Source organism: Cherax quadricarinatus, chromosome 43 (assembly GCF_038502225.1).
Source record: "Cherax quadricarinatus isolate ZL_2023a chromosome 43, ASM3850222v1, whole genome shotgun sequence".
NCBI classification, from domain to species: Eukaryota; Metazoa; Arthropoda; class Malacostraca; order Decapoda; family Parastacidae; genus Cherax; species Cherax quadricarinatus.
In genome coordinates, this window is record NC_091334.1 from 14079266 (window position 1) to 14099346 (window position 20081).

At 48.6% G+C, this 20081-nt stretch overlaps 1 protein-coding gene across 1 annotated transcript in view; it reads left to right on the plus strand.

The window, feature by feature from the left end:
* Positions 1-3749, plus strand: part of LOC128694277 (protein pangolin, isoforms A/H/I/S-like) — a 267628-nt gene extending 263879 nt beyond the window's left edge. Inside the window, exon 4 of the mRNA XM_053784338.2 lies at positions 3212-3749. Within this exon, the coding sequence (XP_053640313.1) occupies positions 3212-3304 (93 nt within the window). The 3' untranslated portion in view covers positions 3305-3749. The remainder of the gene's footprint in view (positions 1-3211) is intronic.
* The last annotated feature ends 16332 nt before the right edge of the window (positions 3750-20081 follow it).

Below are 20081 nucleotides of genomic sequence, written 5' to 3' on the forward strand. Positions count from 1 at the left end.
AACATAGATATTATTGCTATAACAGAGACCTGGCTCAATCTGAAAGATAAAGAGATGCCCTCTGAATGTCACATACAAGGCTATAAATTATTCCACACTGACAGGGTCAACAGGAAAGGTGGTGGAGTAGCGATGTATGTCAGAGACAATTTAAATTGTTGTGTTAGACAAGATATTAAATTAGAAGCATCAGCCACTGAATCTGTTTGGTTACAGCTTCTCGAGGGCCGAGAAAAACTAATTTTGGGTGTGATTTACAGGGCCCCAAATCTTGATAGGGAGTGCAGTAAACTTCTATGGGACGAAATTCGTAAGGCATCTACATACGAAAATGTTGTGCTAATGGGAGATTTCAACTATAGACAGATTGACTGGAGCAATTTGACAGGAAATTTAGAGTCAGGTGACTTTCTTGATACGATCCAGGATTGTTTTTTAAAACAGTTTGTGACAGAGCCTACTAGGGGAAATAACCTCCTTGACTTGGTTCTTGCCAGTAGGGAAACACTAATTAATAATCTTGAGGTTAATTATGAGCTTGGGGAAAGTGATCACAAATCACTCAGTTTTAATATATCATGGAATTCCCCTAATAATGGCAATCAAGTCTCCGTCCCTGACTTTCGCTTGGCTGATTTCATAGGACTGAAAAATTACTTAGGTGGGCTGAACTGGAATGACCTGACTAAGGATCAGGTAGGTGGTGATGGTTGCCGATATGATGCTTTCCAGGGCGTAGTTCTAGCTGCTCAGTCAAATTATGTTCAAAATAGGGAAATCAGATCAAACAAAAATGATCCTAAATGGATGAACAATAGAATAAAATACCTGATTGGTCAAAAGAGAGGCATATATAGGCAAATCAAAAGAGGAGAGGGGCAATTAAGAAATCGATATATTCAGTTAAAGAGAGAAATAAAAATGGGAATTAGAAAAGCAAAAAGAGATTATGAGGTTAAAGTTGCAGGAGAATCGAAGACTAACCCAAAAGGATTCTTTCAGGTATACAGAAGTAAGATCAGGGACAAGATAGGCCCACTCAAAAGTTCCTCGGGTCAGCTCACTGACAGTGATAAGGAAATGTGTAGAATTTGTAACACATACTTCCTCTCAGTTTTTACACAGGAGGATACCAGCGATATTCCAGTAATGATAAATTATGTAGAACAGGACGTGAATAAACTGTGCACAATTAGGGTCACAAGTGACATGGTCCTTAGGCAAATAGATAAATTAAAACCTAACAAATCCCCAGGCCCTGATGAACTGTATGCAAGGGTTCTAAAGGAATGTAAAGAGGAGCTTAGCACACCTTTGGCTAATCTTTTCAACATATCACTACAAACGGGCATGGTGCCAGATAAGTGGAAAATGGCAAATGTGATACCTATTTTCAAAACAGGTGACAGGTCCTTAGCTTCGAACTATAGACCAATAAGCCTAACCTCCATAGTGGGAAAATTTATGGAATCAATAATTGCCGAGGCAGTTCGTAGCCACCTTGAAAAGCATAAATTAATCAACGAATCTCAGCATGGTTTTACAAAGGGGCGTTCCTGCCTTACGAATTTATTAACTTTTTTCACTAAGGTATTTGAGGAGGTAGATCATGGTAATGAATATGATATTGTGTATATGGACTTCAGTAAGGCTTTTGACAGGGTCCCACATCAGAGACTATTGAGGAAAATTAAAGCACATGGAATAGGAGGAGAAATTTTTTTCTGGATAGAGGCATGGTTGACAAATAGGCAGCAGAGAGTTTGCATAAATGGGGAGAAATCAGAGTGGGGAAGCGTGACGAGCGGTGTTCCACAGGGGTCAGTGTTGGGCCCCCTGCTGTTCACAATCTACATAAACGACATAGATGAGGGCATAAAGAGCGACATCGGCAAGTTTGCCGATGACACCAAAATAGGCCGTCGAATTCATTCTGACGAGGACATTCGAGCACTCCAGGAAGATTTGAATAGACTGATGCAGTGGTCGGAGAAGTGGCAGATGCAGTTTAATATAGACAAATGCAAAGTTCTAAATGTTGGACAGGACAATAACCATGCCACATATAAACTAAATAATGTAGATCTTAATATTACGGATTGCGAAAAAGATTTAGGAGTTCTGGTTAGCAGTAATCTGAAACCAAGACAACAGTGCATAAGTGTTCGCAATAAAGCTAATAGAATCCTTGGCTTCATATCAAGAAGCATAAATAATAGGAGTCCTCAGGTTGTTCTTCAACTCTATACATCCTTGGTTAGGCCTCATTTAGATTATGCTGCACAGTTTTGGTCACCGTATTACAGGATGGATATAAATTCTCTGGAAAATGTACAAAGGAGGATGACAAAGTTGATCCCATGTATCAGAAACCTTCCCTATGAGGATAGACTAAGGGCCCTGAATCTGCACTCTCTAGAAAGACGTAGAATTAGGGGGGATATGATTGAGGTGTATAAATGGAAGACAGGAATAAATAAAGGGGATGTAAATAGTGTGCTGAAAATATCTAGCCTAGACAGGACTCGCAGCAATGGTTTTAAGTTGGAAAAATTCAGATTCAGGAAGGATATAGGAAAGTACTGGTTTGGTAATAGAGTTGTGGATGAGTGGAACAAACTCCCGAGTACAGTTATAGAGGCCAGAACGTTGTGTAGCTTTAAAAATAGGTTGGATAAATACATGAGTGGATGTGGGTGGGTGTGAGTTGGACCTAATAGCTTGTGCTACCAGGTCGGTTGCCGTGTTCCTCCCTTAAGTCAATGTGACCTGACCTGACTAGGTTGGGTGCATTGGCTTAAGCCGGTAGGAGACTTGGACCTGCCTCGCATGGGCCAGTAGGCCTTCTGCAGTGTTCCTTCGTTCTTATGTTCTTATGTTCTTATGATACGTTTCGCCTGCACGGTAGGCTTCTTTAGTCAAATATAGAGTATAAGTTTAAGGCAGCAAGAATGATTATGATGATGTAATCAGTCCATCAATCTTGTAGACATAGTTGGAGGTTGTCATTCCCTCAGTCTGTTCTCTTTTGAAGACAGCCAGAAGTTTATTGATAATTTTCCTTATGCACAGAGGGAGGGCGTTGAAGAGTCGCGGACCTCTGACACTCAACGACTTCTCTCTTAGTTTACTCGTCGAGTCCATCGATCATCTTCTTAAATCCACCAGTCACCTGATTTCATCCAAAAATAATGTTTTATTCTCTTTCCAGGTAAGTGTGGGACTCTTAATCACTCATTCTGTTTGTGGTGCTACTAGGGTAGGAGTTGGCCAAGCTACAAAGGTATGTTGTTGCAGTTACTAAGGCATGTTGTTGCAGTTACTAAGGCATGTTGTTGCAGTTACTAATGCATGTTGTTGCAGTTACTAAGGCATGTTGTTGCAGTTACTAAGGTATGTTGTTGCAGTTACTAAGGTATGTTGTTGCAGTTACTAAGGCATGTTGTTGCAGTTACTAATGCATGTTGTTGCAGTTACTAAGGTATGTTGTTGCAGTTATTAAGGTATATTGTTGCAGTTACTAATGCATGTTGTTGCAGTTACTAAGGCATGTTGTTGCAGTTACTAAGGTATGTTGTTGCAGTTACTAAGGCATGTTGTTGCAGTTACTAAGGTATGTTGTTGCAGTTACTAATGCATGTTGTTGCAGTTACTAAGGCATGTTGTTGCAGTTACTAAGGTATGTTGTTGCAGTTACTAAGGTATGTTGTTGCAGTTACTAATGCATGTTGTTGCAGTTACTAAGGCATGTTGTTGCAGTTACTAAGGCATGTTGTTGCAGTTACTAATGCATGTTGTTGCAGTTACTAAGGCATGTTGTTGCAGTTACTAAGGCATGTTGTTGCAGTTACTAAGGTATGTTGTTGCAGTTACTAAGGCATGTTGTTGCAGTTACTAAGGCATGTTGTTGCAGTTACTAAGGCATGTTGTTGCAGTTACTAAGGCATGTTGTTGCAGTTACTAAGGCATGTTGTTGCAGTTACTAAGGCATGTTGTTGCAGTTACTAAGGTATGTTGTTGCAGTTACTAAGGCATGTTGTTGCAGTTACTAAGGCATGTTGTTGCAGTTACTAAGGCATGTTGTTGCTGTTAATATTCAGAAAATTTGCCGCAGATATTAACCTGGCTAATCAGGCCTTGATCCTCCAGGACGCCTGGTCTGGGACTTGGCCAAGGGGGGATTGACCTCCGGAAATGTCCTTGAGGTATCCTTCAGGGAAGTTTAACACGGTAAAGAGCACATACAAATATCAGTAACTGGGAACTTAAAGTAACACTTCGCCTGTGCAACATTTTTTTTTTCAAAGAAAGTTTCCTGTAGTTGTATCAGCTACTAGGGTAAGCTGTAGCCACTACTAAGGTAAGTTTTAAGTAGTTCTAGCAGCTGCTAAGGTAAGTTATAGTTGCAGCTGCAGCTAAGGTAGTTGTAAAAGCTACTGATGTACAGATGTTTGAGTCTAGGTTCGGTTTAGTTTAGGATAATGTACTAGAGCAGGTGGAATTGGTTAGGATAGGGTAGAGTTGCATAAGTTAGGGGTAAGATAAGACGATGCCAGATTTTTTGCCGAAATCGATATCCTCAAAATTAACCGATACCACCGATACTTTGCACATCCCAAGTAATATGGACATTAAAAGTGATTCACTATAGCTATCTCCTACCCTCCACACACTGTCCATGCCCGGCACAAGAAACTGGAGTTGTGTTGGTGCCCTGGCCAGGTTTGGGTCCAGGAAAATGAACGGGCGGATGCTGCGGCGAAGCTGCTATTGCGCATTTGCTTTATTCTCCTCACTCGCAGTGTCTTCATGAGCCATATAGATATGTTCTTTGGAAGTGGCGGGTCCTGTGGACCATACAAATGAGTTACACAGGGTGAAGCAGGATGTGGGTGTATGGTCCACTTCCGTCACCCGAAGTCGTCACTTTGAGACAGTTCTCTTTAGTGTGAGGATCGGACGAGCACACTTCATTCATATCTCCACCGGCTTGCAGATGTTCCTGCCCCTCTCTGTATGACTTCTGGCGTCTTACTGACGCTGCAACACAGTTTAACTGTCTACACCTTCAATCTTTTCGCCTTCGTCGTGGATTTCATAATTGCTGTAATAGGGTGATTGTGAGACCCCTCGGGAACTTTCCGTCCAGTTGACCTTATTTTGAACTGATGTCGTTTATTTTAACTTCGAATGATCATTTCTATTTGTGTTGACTGTTTCGTTCGTGTTGGTAATTTTTATTTTGTAAATTAGTTTTACCGTAGGTGTTCTTGTGTGTGCTTTGTATTTGCTTTTTATTGCCTAGAGCGCTGAATACTCTACCAGCTCACAGTGCTCTTCAAAACTCTTAACTTATTCCCTTACCTAAACTCTCACTTTCTTCTCTGTACCCCTTGCTTTGAAGTACTTCAGTGGGGGTTACTGCAGCCCATTTTCTGGTGGCTTGTTAATCGAGACTGTTGGTGCTTGCTGCTTGCAATCTAAGCGGCCTGGTCTGAGACTGAACCGTGAGGAAGGTAATCCCCAGAACTACTATCACAACAGATAACAGCGCAGCTCAAGAGGGAAAATTTTACTGGAATATAAAAAAAAATTACTCGGGTTATTGTCATTTATACTTGGATCACCTCTGTTCTCTACCCCCCTAACCCTTTCCAGTCCTCTTCCATCTCTCTTCCTTTATCCTTTCTCCTCCCTCATGTTCCCTACAATCCCTCACATATTCCTTACAACCCTTCCCATTCCTTCCTGCCCTCTACCTCCCCTCTTGCCTCTCCTAGTCACTCCCCAGGGCGTGACAAACTACACACAAGTGCAGCCCACCTGTAAACCACGAGCCCTCTACGTTGCCCCTACATTTGAAGCAGGAAACGGTCGGATCATGACTCTGCTCGTAGTGTTCTCTCTCTCTCTCTCTCTCTCTCTCTCTCTCTCTCTCTCTCTCTCTCTCTCTCTCTCTCTCTCTCTCTCTCTCTCTCTCTCTCTCTCTCTCTCTCTCACACACACACACACCCGCACTCTCTCCAGCACAGATTTGTTTTTTTGTTTTTTTGCGGGGGTCGATACCTAGCTTATGGTCCCGCCGCCTACACCTTGATCGGCTTTATTGGCATGTCCTATTTCTACTCTTAAAGCCTTGTATCGAGTTTGTCTCTACCACTGCCTCGTCCAAGCATTACACTTTTCAACTACCCTGAGATTAAAGAAATACTTTCTTGCAGTCTTCTGGCTTACCTGTGTCCCTATCAGCCCTCTCAGTTCATCTTAAGATTTTGTACATAGTAATCATATCCCTCTCCCCTCGTCCTTCTTTCTTCTGTGGTCGTCTCTCTCTCTCTCTCTCTCTCTCTCTCTCTCTCTCTCTCTCTCTCTCTCTCTCTCTCTCTCTCTATATATATATATATATATATATATATATATATATATATATATATATATATATACATATATATATATATATACATGTTTATATATTTAGATAAGGCTAAAGAGGTCTTTGTGGCATTTATGGATTTGGAAAAGGCGTATGACAGGGTGGATAGGGGGGCAATGTGGCAGATGTTGCAAGTGTATGGTGTAGGAGGTAGGTTACTGAAAGCAGTGAAGAGTTTTTACGAGGATAGTGAGGCTCAAGTTAGAGTATGTAGGAAAGAGGGAAATTTTTTCCCAGTAAAAGTAGGCCTTAGACAAGGATGTGTGATGTCACCGTGGTTGTTTAATATATTTATAGATGGGGTTGTAAGAGAAGTAAATGCGAGGGTTTTGGCAAGAGGCGTGGAGTTAAAAGATAAAGAATCACACACAAAGTGGGAGTTGTCACAGCTGCTCTTTGCTGATGACACTGTGCTCTTGGGAGATTCTGAAGAGAAGTTGCAGAGATTGGTGGATGAATTTGGTAGGGTGTGCAAAAGAAGAAAATTAAAGGTGAATACAGGAAAGAGTAAGGTTATGAGGATAACAAAAAGATTAGGTGATGAAAGATTGAATATCAGATTGGAGGGAGAGAGTATGGAGGAGGTGAACGTATTCAGATATTTGGGAGTGGACGTGTCAGCGGATGGGTCTATGAAAGATGAGGTGAATCATAGAATTGATGAGGGAAAAAGAGTGAGTGGTGCACTTAGGAGTCTGTGGAAACAAAGAACTTTGTCCTTGGAGGCAAAGAGGGGAATGTATGAGAGTATAGTTTTACCAACGCTCTTATATGGGTGTGAAGCGTGGGTGATGAATGTTGCAGCGAGGAGAAGGCTGGAGGCAGTGGAGATGTCATGTCTGAGGGCAATGTGTGGTGTGAATATAATGCAGAGAATTCGTAGTTTGGAAGTTAGGAGGAGGTGCGGGATTACCAAAACTGTTGTCCAGAGGGCTGAGGAAGGGTTGTTGAGGTGGTTCGGACATGTAGAGAGAATGGAGCGAAACAGAATGACTTCAAGAGTGTATCAGTCTGTAGTGGAAGGAAGGCGGGGTAGGGGTCGGCCTAGGAAGGGTTGGAGGGAGGGGGTAAAGGAGGTTTTGTGTGCGAGGGGCTTGGACTTCCAGCAGGCATGCGTGAGCGTGTTTGATAGGAGTGAATGGAGACAAATGGTTTTTAATACTTGACGTGCTGTTGGAGTGTGAGCAAAGTAACATTTATGAAGGGATTCAGGGAAACCGGCAGGCCGGACTTGAGTCCTGGAGATGGGAAGTACAGTGCCTGCACTCTGAAGGAGGGGTGTTAATGTTGCAGTTTAAAAACTGTAGTGTAAAGCACCCTTCTGGCAAGACAGTGATGGAGTGAATGATGGTGAAAGTTTTTCTTTTTCGGGCCACCCTGCCTTGGTGGGAATCGGCCGGTGTGATAAAAAAAAAAATATATATATATATATATATATATATATATATATATATATATATATATACATTATATATATATATATACACACCTACACCCACACACACACACACACACACATGCGCGCGCACACACACACACACACACACACACACACACACACACACACACACACACACACACACACACACACATGCGCGCGCACACACACACACACACACACACACACACATGCACACACACACACGCACACACACACACACACACACACACACACACACACACACACACACACACACACACACACACACACACATCGATCTGTGTTTGCGGGGGTCGAAAGTTAGTTCCTGGCCCTGCCTCCTAGAACACTTTGATCGTCATCACTGACTTCTGACCTCTTGGACCTTATCATATCTACTCTTGAAGCTGTATATTGAGTTCATCTTTATTACTGCCTCATTATGTTCCACTTTTCAACTACCCTGAGACTTGGAAAATACTTGACATCCATCTGGCTCATCTGTGTCTTCAGCTGGAGCCTGGTCCTCTTAATTCAAACAGTCTGTCACTTTCATATGTGAGGACTTCTTTGAATATTTTGCTAAGCATTGTACATACTTCTGCTATTCTCTGTTAGCACCCTTGTCACTTCCTCTTTCCTCAGCCTTGTCACTTCTTCCTCCTTCAGCCTTGTCACTTCCTCTTCCTTCAGCCTTGTCACTCCCTTTTCCTTCAGCCTTGTCACTTCCTCTTCCTTCAGCCTTGTCACTTCCTCTTCCTTCAACCTTGTCACTTCCTCCTTCCTCAGCCTTGCCACTTCCTCCTTCCTCAGCCTTGCCACTTCCTCCTTATTCAGCCTTGCCACTTCCTCAGCCTTGCCACTTCTTCCTCAGCTTTGTCACTTCCTCCTTCCTCAGCCTTACCACTTCCTCATCCTTGCCACTTCTTCCTCAGCCTTGTCTCTTCCTCCTTCCTCAGCCTTGCCACTTCTTCCTCAGCCTTGTCACTTCCTCCTTCCTCAGCCTTGTCACTTCCTCCTTCCTCAGCTTTGTCACTTCCTCCTTCCTCAGCCTTACCACTTCCTCATCCTTGCCACTTCTTCCTCAGCCTTGTCTCTTCCTCCTTCCTCAGCCTTGCCACTTCTTCCTCAGCCTTGTCACTTCCTCCTTCCTCAGCCTTGTCACTTCCTCCTTCCTCAGCCTTGCCACTTCTTCCTCAGCTTTGTCACTTCCTCCTTCCTCAGCCTTACCACTTCCTCCTTCCTCAGCCTAGCCACTTCTTCCTCAGCCTTGCCACTTCTTCCTCAGCCTTGCCACTTCCTCCTTCCTCAGCCTTACCACTTTCTCCTTCCTCAGCCTTGCCACTTCTTCCTCAGCTTTGTCACTTCCTCCTTCCTCAGCCTTACCACTTCCTCAGCCTTGCCACTTCTTCCTCAGCCTTATCTCTTCCTCCTTCCTCAGCCTTATCTCTTCCTCCTTCCTCAGCCTTGTCTCTTTCTCCTTCCTCAGCCTTGTCTCTTCCTCCTTCCTCAGCCTTGTCTCTTCCTCCTTCCTCAGCCTTGTCTCTTCCTCCTTCCTCAGCCTTGTCTCTTCCTCCTTCCTCAGCCTTGTCACTTCTTCCTCAGCCTTGTCTCTTCCTCCTTCCTCAGCCTTGTCACTTCTTCCTCAGCCTTGTCTCTTCCTCCTTCCTCAGCCTTGCCACTTCTTCCTCAGCCTTGCCACTTCTTCCTCAGCCTTGCCACTTCTTCCTCAGCCTTGTCACTTCTTCCTCAGCCTTGTCTCTTCCTCCTTCCTCAGCCTTGTCTCTTCCTCCTTCCTCAGCCTTGTCTCTTCCTCCTTCCTCAGCCTTGTCTCTTCCTCCTTCCTCAGCCTTGTCTCTTCCTCCTTCCTCAGCCTTGCACTTCTTCCTCAGCCTTGTCTCTTCCTCCTTCCTCAGCCTTGTCTCTTCCTCCTTCCTCAGCCTTGTCTCTTCCTCCTTCCTCAGCCTTGTCTCTTTCTCCTTCCTCAGCCTTGCACTTCTTCCTCAGCCTTGTCTCTTCCTCCTTCCTCAGCCTTGCACTTCTTCCTTATCCTTGTCTCTTCCTCCTTCCTCAGCCTTGTCACTTCCTCCTTCACAATCGTGCCTTTTCTTACTTGGTTGTTGAATATTTTTGGTTCAGTTTTGATCTATGATCTATATCGCTATATCATGTTCAAACTGTCTTTCAGTCCCTCTACTTATTCTTGCATTTTCGTTTCTAGGTCTCCTGCTCGCCTCTTTTCTTCATTTTGACTGTGTATTTTTTTGCTAGCCCTCTTGCTTTAGGCCTTAGTACCTCTACATCATCGGTTAAATCACGGGCTCTCAATTCTTGATTCTTTCCTTCATGCATGGTATGAATCTCGCCTTTGCATCTTGGCACTTTGACTTTATTACCTCCATCATTTATTGAACAGTTCTGCCTTCCGGTTCCCTTTCCTATTCCACTTCTTTGGGAAAAAATGTTCAAACTATCGTAGTCCCCTCTTCTGTAGTTCCATTGTCTGTTGCTTCTCCCCATACTATCTCCATTACCATTTCCAACAGGGACCACCCAAAGCTTAGTACATGATCGCTGGCTCCTGTTGGTTCCCCACCATTAATTTCCGCTATATCTTATTCACAGTGTATGTGTGCACAGACTTGTTTGCTGGGGTCGAGTCACTGTCCCTGGTCCTGCCTCATTCATTTAAATAACTAAAGTTGGTGCTAATCATTCCTACCTTATTCTCCACCATTCCCTATACGTTTCCCTACCATCCCTTCCTGTCACTCCTACCATACTTACCTTTGACCTTTGTCCCTTTGAAGAATTTCGAGAGTATATCTACTCTCTGAGCCCGGCCATGGGCCAGGCTCCTCTGGTGCTCGCCTGGTCAACCAGGCTGTTGCTGCTGGAGGCCCGCTGCCCCACATATCCATCACAGCCTAGTTGATCTGGCACCTGGTGAAGATACTTGTCTAGTTTCCTCTTGAAGGCTTCAACACTTGTTCCAGCAGTGTTTCTGATATCTTCTGGTAAGATGTTGAAAAGTCTCCCTTCTTGCTAATATTCTCTCCCTATTTCCATAGCATTCCCTCCTTATCTCTCCGCCATTTTTCTCAATATCCTAACCATCCCCTTTTCCTCTCCCTCTCTCTCTTATCTCCCCAACATTGCTTCCGAATCTTCCCATCATTGCCTTCCCATCTCTTCAGTATTGCCATCTCAGTCTCTGCAGCTTGGGACGTACACACATGCCTCAGGGGCAAGCCCTAAGCCTGTTATATTTAATTACTCTGGGTTTACCTGCAGTTATACTTAATTATTCCCAGTTTACTGGGAGTTTACCTGTGTTGAGTTGGCCTGCCCCAGGCTCATTGCTCGCGTTCCTAACTCCTTCCATTTCGTTGTTGAACTAGTCTCTCTCTCTCTCTCTCTCTCTCTCTCTCATAAAATGATCTTGATAGCCTCCCTCCTCCCATGCTATATTCTGTGTCCGGTCTCTCCTCGCCTTCTATAAATCGTATGGCCTTGACATATGTTTGGGTTAAACGCTACAAGTCACTTGTTTGAGCACATCTTCAGTCTGTTGAGGTCTCCTTGGCGCTTATCACTACTTTCCTGTTCTTATTCTTCCCATTAGTGTTACATCAGTAATGTAGGTGGGCGGGTGTGGGTGGGTGGGTGGCACGGCACATTAATTACTGGAATGGATCTGTGCTTCTTGTCTCCCTGTCCCTCCCCTTTTTTCTCTCCCTTTTCTTGTCGGCTGTGTTGTTGTTGACGTGGTAACTCTCTCTGTTGCAGCTGTTTTTGTTTTATTGTTCAATGATGTTTTTGTTCTTATTTTTGTTGGACTTTTTTTTTATTTATAGTGGATATTTGGTTTGGTTATAGCTCTCTGACCTGCAGGCCTGCTGACGTGTATAATGTATACACACTCAGTGGCTACTTTATTAGGTACACTTAGTTGTTAATGCAAATATCTAATTAACCAGTCAACGCTTAAATGCATGCAGACATGGTTAAGAATTTCTGTTGTTCAGGCCAAACATCAGAATGGGGAAGAAATATAATCTAAGTGACTTTGTGGAGTGATTGTTGGTGCCAAACGAGGTGGTTTAAGTATCTCAGAAACTGCTGATCTGGGATTTTCACGCGTAACAGTCTCAATAGAGTTTACAGAGAATATGAAAAACACAAAACATCCAGTGAGCAGCAGTTCTGTGGACGAAAACGCCTTGTTAATGAGAGAGGTCAGAGGAGAATGGCTAGACAGGTTCAAGCTGACAAGCAACATTAACTGAGACCACCACACATCACAATAGTGGTATGGAGAAGAGCATCTATGAATGCACAGTACGTCGAACCTTGAAGTAGATGGGTGGGATACAGCAGCGGAAGACCACACCGGATTCCACAACTGTCAGCTAAGAATAGGAAGCTGAGACTACAGTGAACACAAGCTCATCAACTATACTCCACCACCACTACTACCACCCAATCCCCAACTACATACCACCAATACCACCGCTAACGATCCTCCACCACTACCTATACTCCACCAACTATGCTCCTCCACAAAGAACAAAGAGGCACAATACCGTGACTGGAACAACACAGATAACCCGCACATATGACAAAGAAGCTTACCACGACGTTTTGGTCCGGCTTGGACCATTTATAAAGTCACAGTGACTGTGTAAATGAACTATTTACAAAGTCACTAGGACCAAGTTCATTTAGAAAGTCACACTGTGACTTTGTAAATGGTCTAAGTCGGACCAAAACGTCGTCGTAAGCTTCTCTCTCCTATGTGCGCATTATTTATGTATACTCTCCACCATCAGCTGTGCTCCAACACAGCTGTACACCACTATCAGCTGTGCTCCACCACCAGCTGTACTCCACCAGCTGTGCTCTACCACCAGCTGTACTCCGCCACCACCAGCTGTACTACTACACCAGCTGTATTCCACCACCAACTACCCTCCTCCACCACTACCACCAGCTACCCTCCTCCACCACTACCACCAGCTACCCTCCTCCACCACTACCACCAGCTACCCTCCTCCACCACTACCACCAGCTACCCTCCTCCACCACTACCACCAACTACCCTCCTCCACTGCTACCGCAACTACCAGCACCGCCACTTACCCCTCTCCTGTATACCTCATCCTAACTATTACACCTGCCGAGACTCCAGTGAATTTTGAGGCACCTAAATAATCTATTTGGTAGAGGGAGTTGTCAGCATGGGCTATTCTTGTTGGGAATAATCGCGCCCAGGCAACAATAGCCCCGTCATAATTAGTCGACGGTACATTTGCATAAATAAGCTCTGAGGAGAGGAGGAGGAGGCTGTAAATAGACGGTCTGAGAGGCGAAACTCCCGGGGCCTTAGGGTGCAGTGGTGGGTCTTATTAGTTTCGGAGGAAGATGGGGTCTCCCCCCCCCTCGTCACATTGTCTGTGGGAAATGAATGAATTGCATGATGGTATAATGCCTTGGTTATTAACTGCAAAGTATTGGCTTCGTTTGTGAATAACAGCAAGGACGGCCATCTTGAATTATCCGCGTGTTCAATAAATCACAAAGGTAAGTTGTAGCGAGATGGTTAATGTTTTCCAGGGATGTTGACCAGTGCTGCCTTCCCTCCAGCACCACCACCCCTGCTGCTGGTATGTTGACCAGTGCTGCCTTCCCTCCAGCACCACCACCCCTGCTGCTGGTATGTTGACCAGTGCTGCCTTCCCTCCAGCACCACCACCCCTGCTGCTGGTATGTTTACCAGTGCTGCCTTCCCTCCAGCTCCACCACCCCTGCTGCTTGTATATTGACCACTGCTGCCTTCCCTCCAGCACCACCACCACCACCCCTGCTGCTGGTATGTTGACCAGTGCTGCCTTCCCTCCAGCACCACCACCCCTGCTGCTGGTATGTTGACCAGTGCTGCCTTCCCTCCAGCACCACCACCCCTGCTGCTGGTATATTGACCACTGCTGCCTTCCCTCCAGCACCACCACCACCACCCCTGCTGCTGGTATGTTGACCAGTGCTGCCTTCCCTCCAGCACCACCACCCCTGCTGCTGGTATATTGACCACTGCTGCCTTCCCTCCAGCACCACCACCACCACCCCTGCTGCTGGTATATTGACCACTGCTGCCTTCCCTCCAGCACCACCACCACCACCCCTGCTGCTGGTATGTTGACCAGTGCTGCCTTCCCTCCAGCACCACCACCACCACCCCTGCTGCTGGTATGTTGACCAGTGCTGCCTTCCCTCCAGCACCACCACCACCACCCCTGCTGCTGGTATGTTGACCAGTGCTGCCTTCCCTCCAGCACCACCACCACCACCCCTGCTGCTGGTATGTTGACCAGTGCTGCCTTCCCTCCAGCACCACCACCCCTGCTGCTGGTATGTTGACCAGTGCTGCCTTCCCTCCAGCACCACCACCACCACCCCTGCTGCTGGTATGTTGACCAGTGCTGCCTTCCCTCCAGCACCACCACCACCACCCCTGCTGCTGGTATGTTGACCAGTGCTGCCTTCCCTCCAGCACCACCGCCACCACCCCTGCTGCTGGTATATTGACCACTGCTGCCTTCCCTCCAGCACCACCACCACCACCCCTGCTGCTGGTATGTTGACCAGTGCTGCCTTCCCTCCAGCACCACCAACCCTGCTGCTGGTATATTGACCACTGCTGCCTTCCCTCCAGCACCACCACCACCACCCCTGCTGCTGGTATGTTGACCAGTGCTGCCTTCCCTCCAGCACCACCACCCCTGCTGCTGGTATGTTGACCAGTGCTGCCTTCCCTCCAGCACCACCACCACCACCCCTGCTGCTGGTATATTGACCACTGCTGCCTTCCCTCCAGCACCACCACCACCACCCCTGCTGCTGGTATGTTGACCAGTGCTGCCTTCCCTCCAGCACCACCACCACCACCCCTGCTGCTGGTATGTTGACCAGTGCTGCCTTCCCTCCAGCACCACCACCCCTGCTGCTGGTATGTTGACCAGTGCTGCCTTCCCTCCAGCTCCACCACCCCTGCTGCTGGTGTGTTGACCAGTGCTGCCTTCCCTCCAGCACCACCACCACCACCCCTGCTGCTGGTATGTTGACCAGTGCTGCCTTCCCTCCAGCACCACCACCACCACCCCTGCTGCTGGTATGTTGACCAGTGCTGCCTTCCCTCCAGCACCACCACCACCACCCCTGCTGCTGGTATGTTGACCACTGCTGCCTTCCCTCCAGCACCACCACCACCACCCCTGCTGCTGGTATGTTGACCAGTGCTGCCTTCCCTCCAGCACCACCACCACCACCCCTGCTGCTGGTATGTTGACCAGTGCTGCCTTCCCTCCAGCACCACCACCACCACCCCTGCTGCTGGTATGTTGACCAGTGCTGCCTTCCCTCCAGCACCACCACCCCTGCTGCTGGTATGTTGACCAGTGCTGCCTTCCCTCCAGCACCACCACCACCCCTGCTGCTGGTATGTTGACCAGTGCTGCCTTCCCTCCAGCACCACCACCAGTGCTGCCCCCTGCTGCTGGTATGTTGACCAGTGCTGCCTTCCCTCCAGCACCACCACCACCACCCCTGCTGCTGGTATGTTGACCAGTGCTGCCTTCCCTCCAGCACCACCACCCCTGCTGCTGGTATGTTGACCACTGCTGCCTTCCCTCCAGCACCACCACCACCACCCCTGCTGCTGGTATGTTGACCAGTGCTGCCTTCCCTCCAGCACCACCACCACCACCCCTGCTGCTGGTATGTTGACCAGTGCTGCCTTCCCTCCAGCACCACCACCCCTGCTGCTGGTATGTTGACCAGTGCTGCCTTCCCTCCAGCACCACCACCACCCCTGCTGCTTGTATGTTGACCACTGCTGCCTTCCCTCCAGCACCACCGCCACCACCCCTGCTGCTGGTATGTTGACCAGTGCTGCCTTCCCTCCAGCTCCACCACCACCCCTGCTGCTGGTATGTTGACCAGTGCTGCCTTCCCTCCAGCACCACCACCACCACCCCTGCTGCTGGTATGTTGACCAGTGCTGCCTTCCCTCCAGCACCACCACCCCTGCTGCTGGTATGTTGACCACTGCTGCCTTCCCTCCAGCACCACCACCACCACCCCTGCTGCTGGTATGTTGACCAGTGCTGCCTTCCCTCCAGCACCACCACCACCACCCCTGCTGCTGGTATGTTGACCAGTGCTGCCTTCCCTCCAGCACCACCACCCCTGCTGCTGGTATGTTGACCAGTGCTGCCTTCCCTCCAGCACTACCACCCCTGCTGCTGGTATATTGACCACTGCTGCCTTCCCTCCAGCACCACCACCCCTGCTGCTGGTATGTTGACCAGTGCTGCCTTCCCTCCAGCTCCACCACCCCTGCTGCTGGTATATTGACCAGTGCTGCCTTCCCTCCAGCACCACCACCCCTGCTGCTGGTATGTTGACCAGTGCTGCCTTCCCTCCACCACCACCACCCCTGCTGCTGGTATATTGACCAGTGCTGCCTTCCCTCCAGCTCCACCACCCCTGCTGCTGGTATGTTGACCAGTGCTGCCTTCCCTCCAGCTCCACCACCCCTGCTGCTGGTATATTGACCAGTGCTGCCTTCCCTCCAGCTCCACCACCCCTGCTGCTGGTATGTTGACCACTGCTGCCTTCCCTCCAGCACCACCACCCCTGCTGCTGGTATGTTGACCAGTGCTGCCTTCCCTCCAGCTCCACCACCCCTGCTGCTGGTATATTGACCAGTGCTGCCTTCCCTCCAGCTCCACCACCCCTGCTGCTGGTATATTGACCACTGCTGCCTTCCCTCCAGCACCACCACCCCTGCTGCTGGTATGTTGACCAGTGCTGCCTTCCCTCCAGCTCCACCACCCCTGCTGCTGGTATGTTGACCAGTGCTGCCTTCCCTCCAGCACCACCACCCCTGCTGCTGGTATGTTGACCAGTGCTGCCTTCCCTCCAGCTCCACCACCCCTGCTGCTGGTATATTGACCACTGCTGCCTTCCCTCCAGCACCACCACTTAGAATATTGCTCAGTGCTGACGGCCCCGTTCAGGACAGGAGAAATATCGGAGCTGGAACAAATACAGAGATCGTTTACGGCTCACATTGACCCAGAAAAGCACCTAAACTACTGGGAACGCCTGCAAGTCTTGAACATGTACTCATTGGAGCGGAGGAGAGAGAGGTACATGATAATATACACTTGAAAGGTACTCGAGGGCTTGGTTCCAAATCTGCACACTGCCATAACAACATACTGGAGTGAGAGATATGGGAGGAAGTGTAAAATAAACCCAGTGAGGAGCAGGGGTGGGGACAATAAGGGAACACTGTATCAACATCCGGGGTCCCAGACTTTTCAACATCTTACCAGAAGATATCAGAAACACTGATGGAACAAGTGTTGAAGCCTTCAAGAGGAAACTAGACAAGTATCTTCACCAGGTGCCAGATCAACCAGGCTGTGTTGGATATGTGGGACAGCGGGCCTCCAGCAGCAACAGCCTGGTTGACCAGGCAAGCACCAGACGAGCCTGGCCCATGGCCGGGCTCAGAGAGTAGATATACTCTCGAAATTCTTCAAAGGTACCCCTGCTGCTGGTATGTTGGCCAGTGCTGCCTTCTCTCCAGCACCACCACCCCTGCTGCTGGTATGTTGACCAGTGCTGCCTTCTCTCCAGCACCACCACCACCCCTGCTGCTGGTATGTTGACCAGTGCTGCCTTCCCTCCAGCACCACCACCTCTGCTGCTGGTATGTTGACCAGTGCTGCCTTCCCTCCAGCACCACCACCACCACCCCTGCTGCTGGTATGTTGACCAGTGCTGCCTTCCCTCCAGCACCACCACCACCACCCCTGCTGCTGGTATGTTGACCAGTGCTGCCTTCCCTCCAGCACCACCACCACCACCCCTGCTGCTGGTATGTTGACCAGTGCTGCCTTCCCTCCAGCACCACCACCAACACCCCTGCTGCTGGTATGTTGACCAGTGCTGCCTTCCCTCCAGCACCACCACCAACACCCCTGCTGCTGGTATGTTGACCAGTGCTGCCTTCCCTCCAGCACCACCGCCACCACCCCTGCTGCTGGTATGTTGACCAGTGCTGCCTTCCCTCCAGCACCACCACCACCTCTGCTGTTGGTATGTTGACTAGTGCTGCCTTCCCTCCAGCACCACCACCCCTGCTGCTGGTGTGTTGACCAGTGCTGCCTTCCCTCCAGCTCCGCCACCCCTCCTGCTGGTATGTTGACCATTGCTGCCTTCCCTCCAGCACCACCACCACTACCCCTGCTGCTGGTATGTTGACCAGTGCTGCCTTCCCTCCAGCACCACCACCACCACCTCTGCTGCTGGTATGTTGACCAGTGCTGCCTTCCCTCCAGCACCACCACCACCACCACCCCTGCTGCTGGTATGTTGACCAGTGCTGCCTTCCCTCCAGCACCACCACCCCTGCTGCTGGTGTGTTGACCTGTGCTGCCTTCCCTCCAGCACCGCCACCCCTCCTGCTGGTATGTTGACCAGCGCTGCCTTCCCTCCAGCACCGCCACCCCTCCTTCTGGTATGTTGACCAGTGCTGCCTTCCCTCCAGCACCACCACCCCTCCTGCTGGTATGTTGACCAGTGCTGCCTTTCCTTTACTCCACCACTTTCATTCTACCGCCACTCCTTCACTCTACAACCATTCCACCGTCACTCCATGACTCCTTCACTCTTCCATGCCGCTTTGGGTTCCATGCCTACTCCACTCTGTTTTCTACTTCTCCGTGCCTCCTCCATGCCTTGTACTTCATATCTCCTTCACGCCATGCCACCTATTGCTCCTTGGATCCTGCTCCATGCCTCCTCCATGTCTTCTTATCGGCTCCATCCTTCCTCCTCCACTCCACGCTGCCTCTCCTCCACACTTCTCGAAGACACTTGCTTCTCCACGCCTCAGTTTCTCTTCAGAGTGTCACTTATGGTCAATAGTGATGGCTCATTTGCTGTTTTTGATGCTCCTACTGCTGCTTCTCATGATGCTGCTACTGCTGCTTCTCATGATGCTGCTACTGCTGCTTCTCATGATGCTGCTACTGCTTCTCATATAGTGCCACTGCTGATGATGCTGTCTCTACTGTTGATGCTGCCACTACTGTTGGTGCTGCCACTACTGTTCATGCTGCCGCTACTGTTCATGCTGCCGCTACTGTTGATGTTGCCAGTGTTGATGCTGCCTTTGCTGTTAATGCTGTTGCTGCAGCAGTATCTTGTTATTATATTTTCGTTGTATTGTGAGATTTTGGTTTTTACTTGTAACAAGTTCCGAATTGTTTTGTCTGGCATCCCAACCGGAGGTCTGGCTTCCCCTGGGGGGGATCTGCCAGGCTGTTGCTGCTTTGAAAGCCATCACAATCCTACTGGTTTGATATTCTATCGTTGCTGTGGTTGTGATGTTTGCTGTGGCACTGTTGTTTGCCAGTCTGTGTTTTTTTTAGGTTGCTTTGTTGTATCTTGTGTGATGGTTTTGCTGTTGTAATAGCAGCGGCGTTGCTGTTGCAGCAGCAACAGCAACGACTGTAGCAGAACTATCAACATCATTAGCAACAGCAGTAGCAGTGATAACAGCAGCGGCGTTAGCAACTCCAGCAGTATTAGCAACAGCAGTAGCGGTGGTAGCAGCGGCAGGAGCTCCAGCAGCATTAACAGCAGCATAGCAGTGGTAACAGCAGCGGCAACAGCAATGGCAAATACGGTGGTAGAAAGGAAATTAGCTGTGAGGGATGTAGTGGAAGTGTGGGTGTTAGTGGCAGGGGCTGGGTGTGGGCATGGGTGTGGGTGTGGGTGTGGGCGTCGGGACGGGGGAAGGCAGCCGGGTGCCCCGAGGGAAGCAGCACAGACATCAAAGGCTGGAGTATTGGATGGTGGGAGAGCGACCACGCTGTTGCTGCAGCAGCTTCTGCTGTTGCTGCTACTGATGCTTTTGCTGTAACTGTTGATGCTGTAGCTTCTGTTGCTGCTTTAGCTCATGCTGTTGTTGCTGCAGTAGCTACTGCTGTTGCCTACCCTCTCATGGCCAGGCTCCGAAAGTAGTAAGACTCTGGAAACTCATCAGAGGTATATCAGACACGCACGCGCATGTACGTGCGTTACTTCAGAGCTTTATAATTTTAAGAAAGTCAGTAAGTTATCCAAGGTATAATTGTACTTATGTGTACTTCT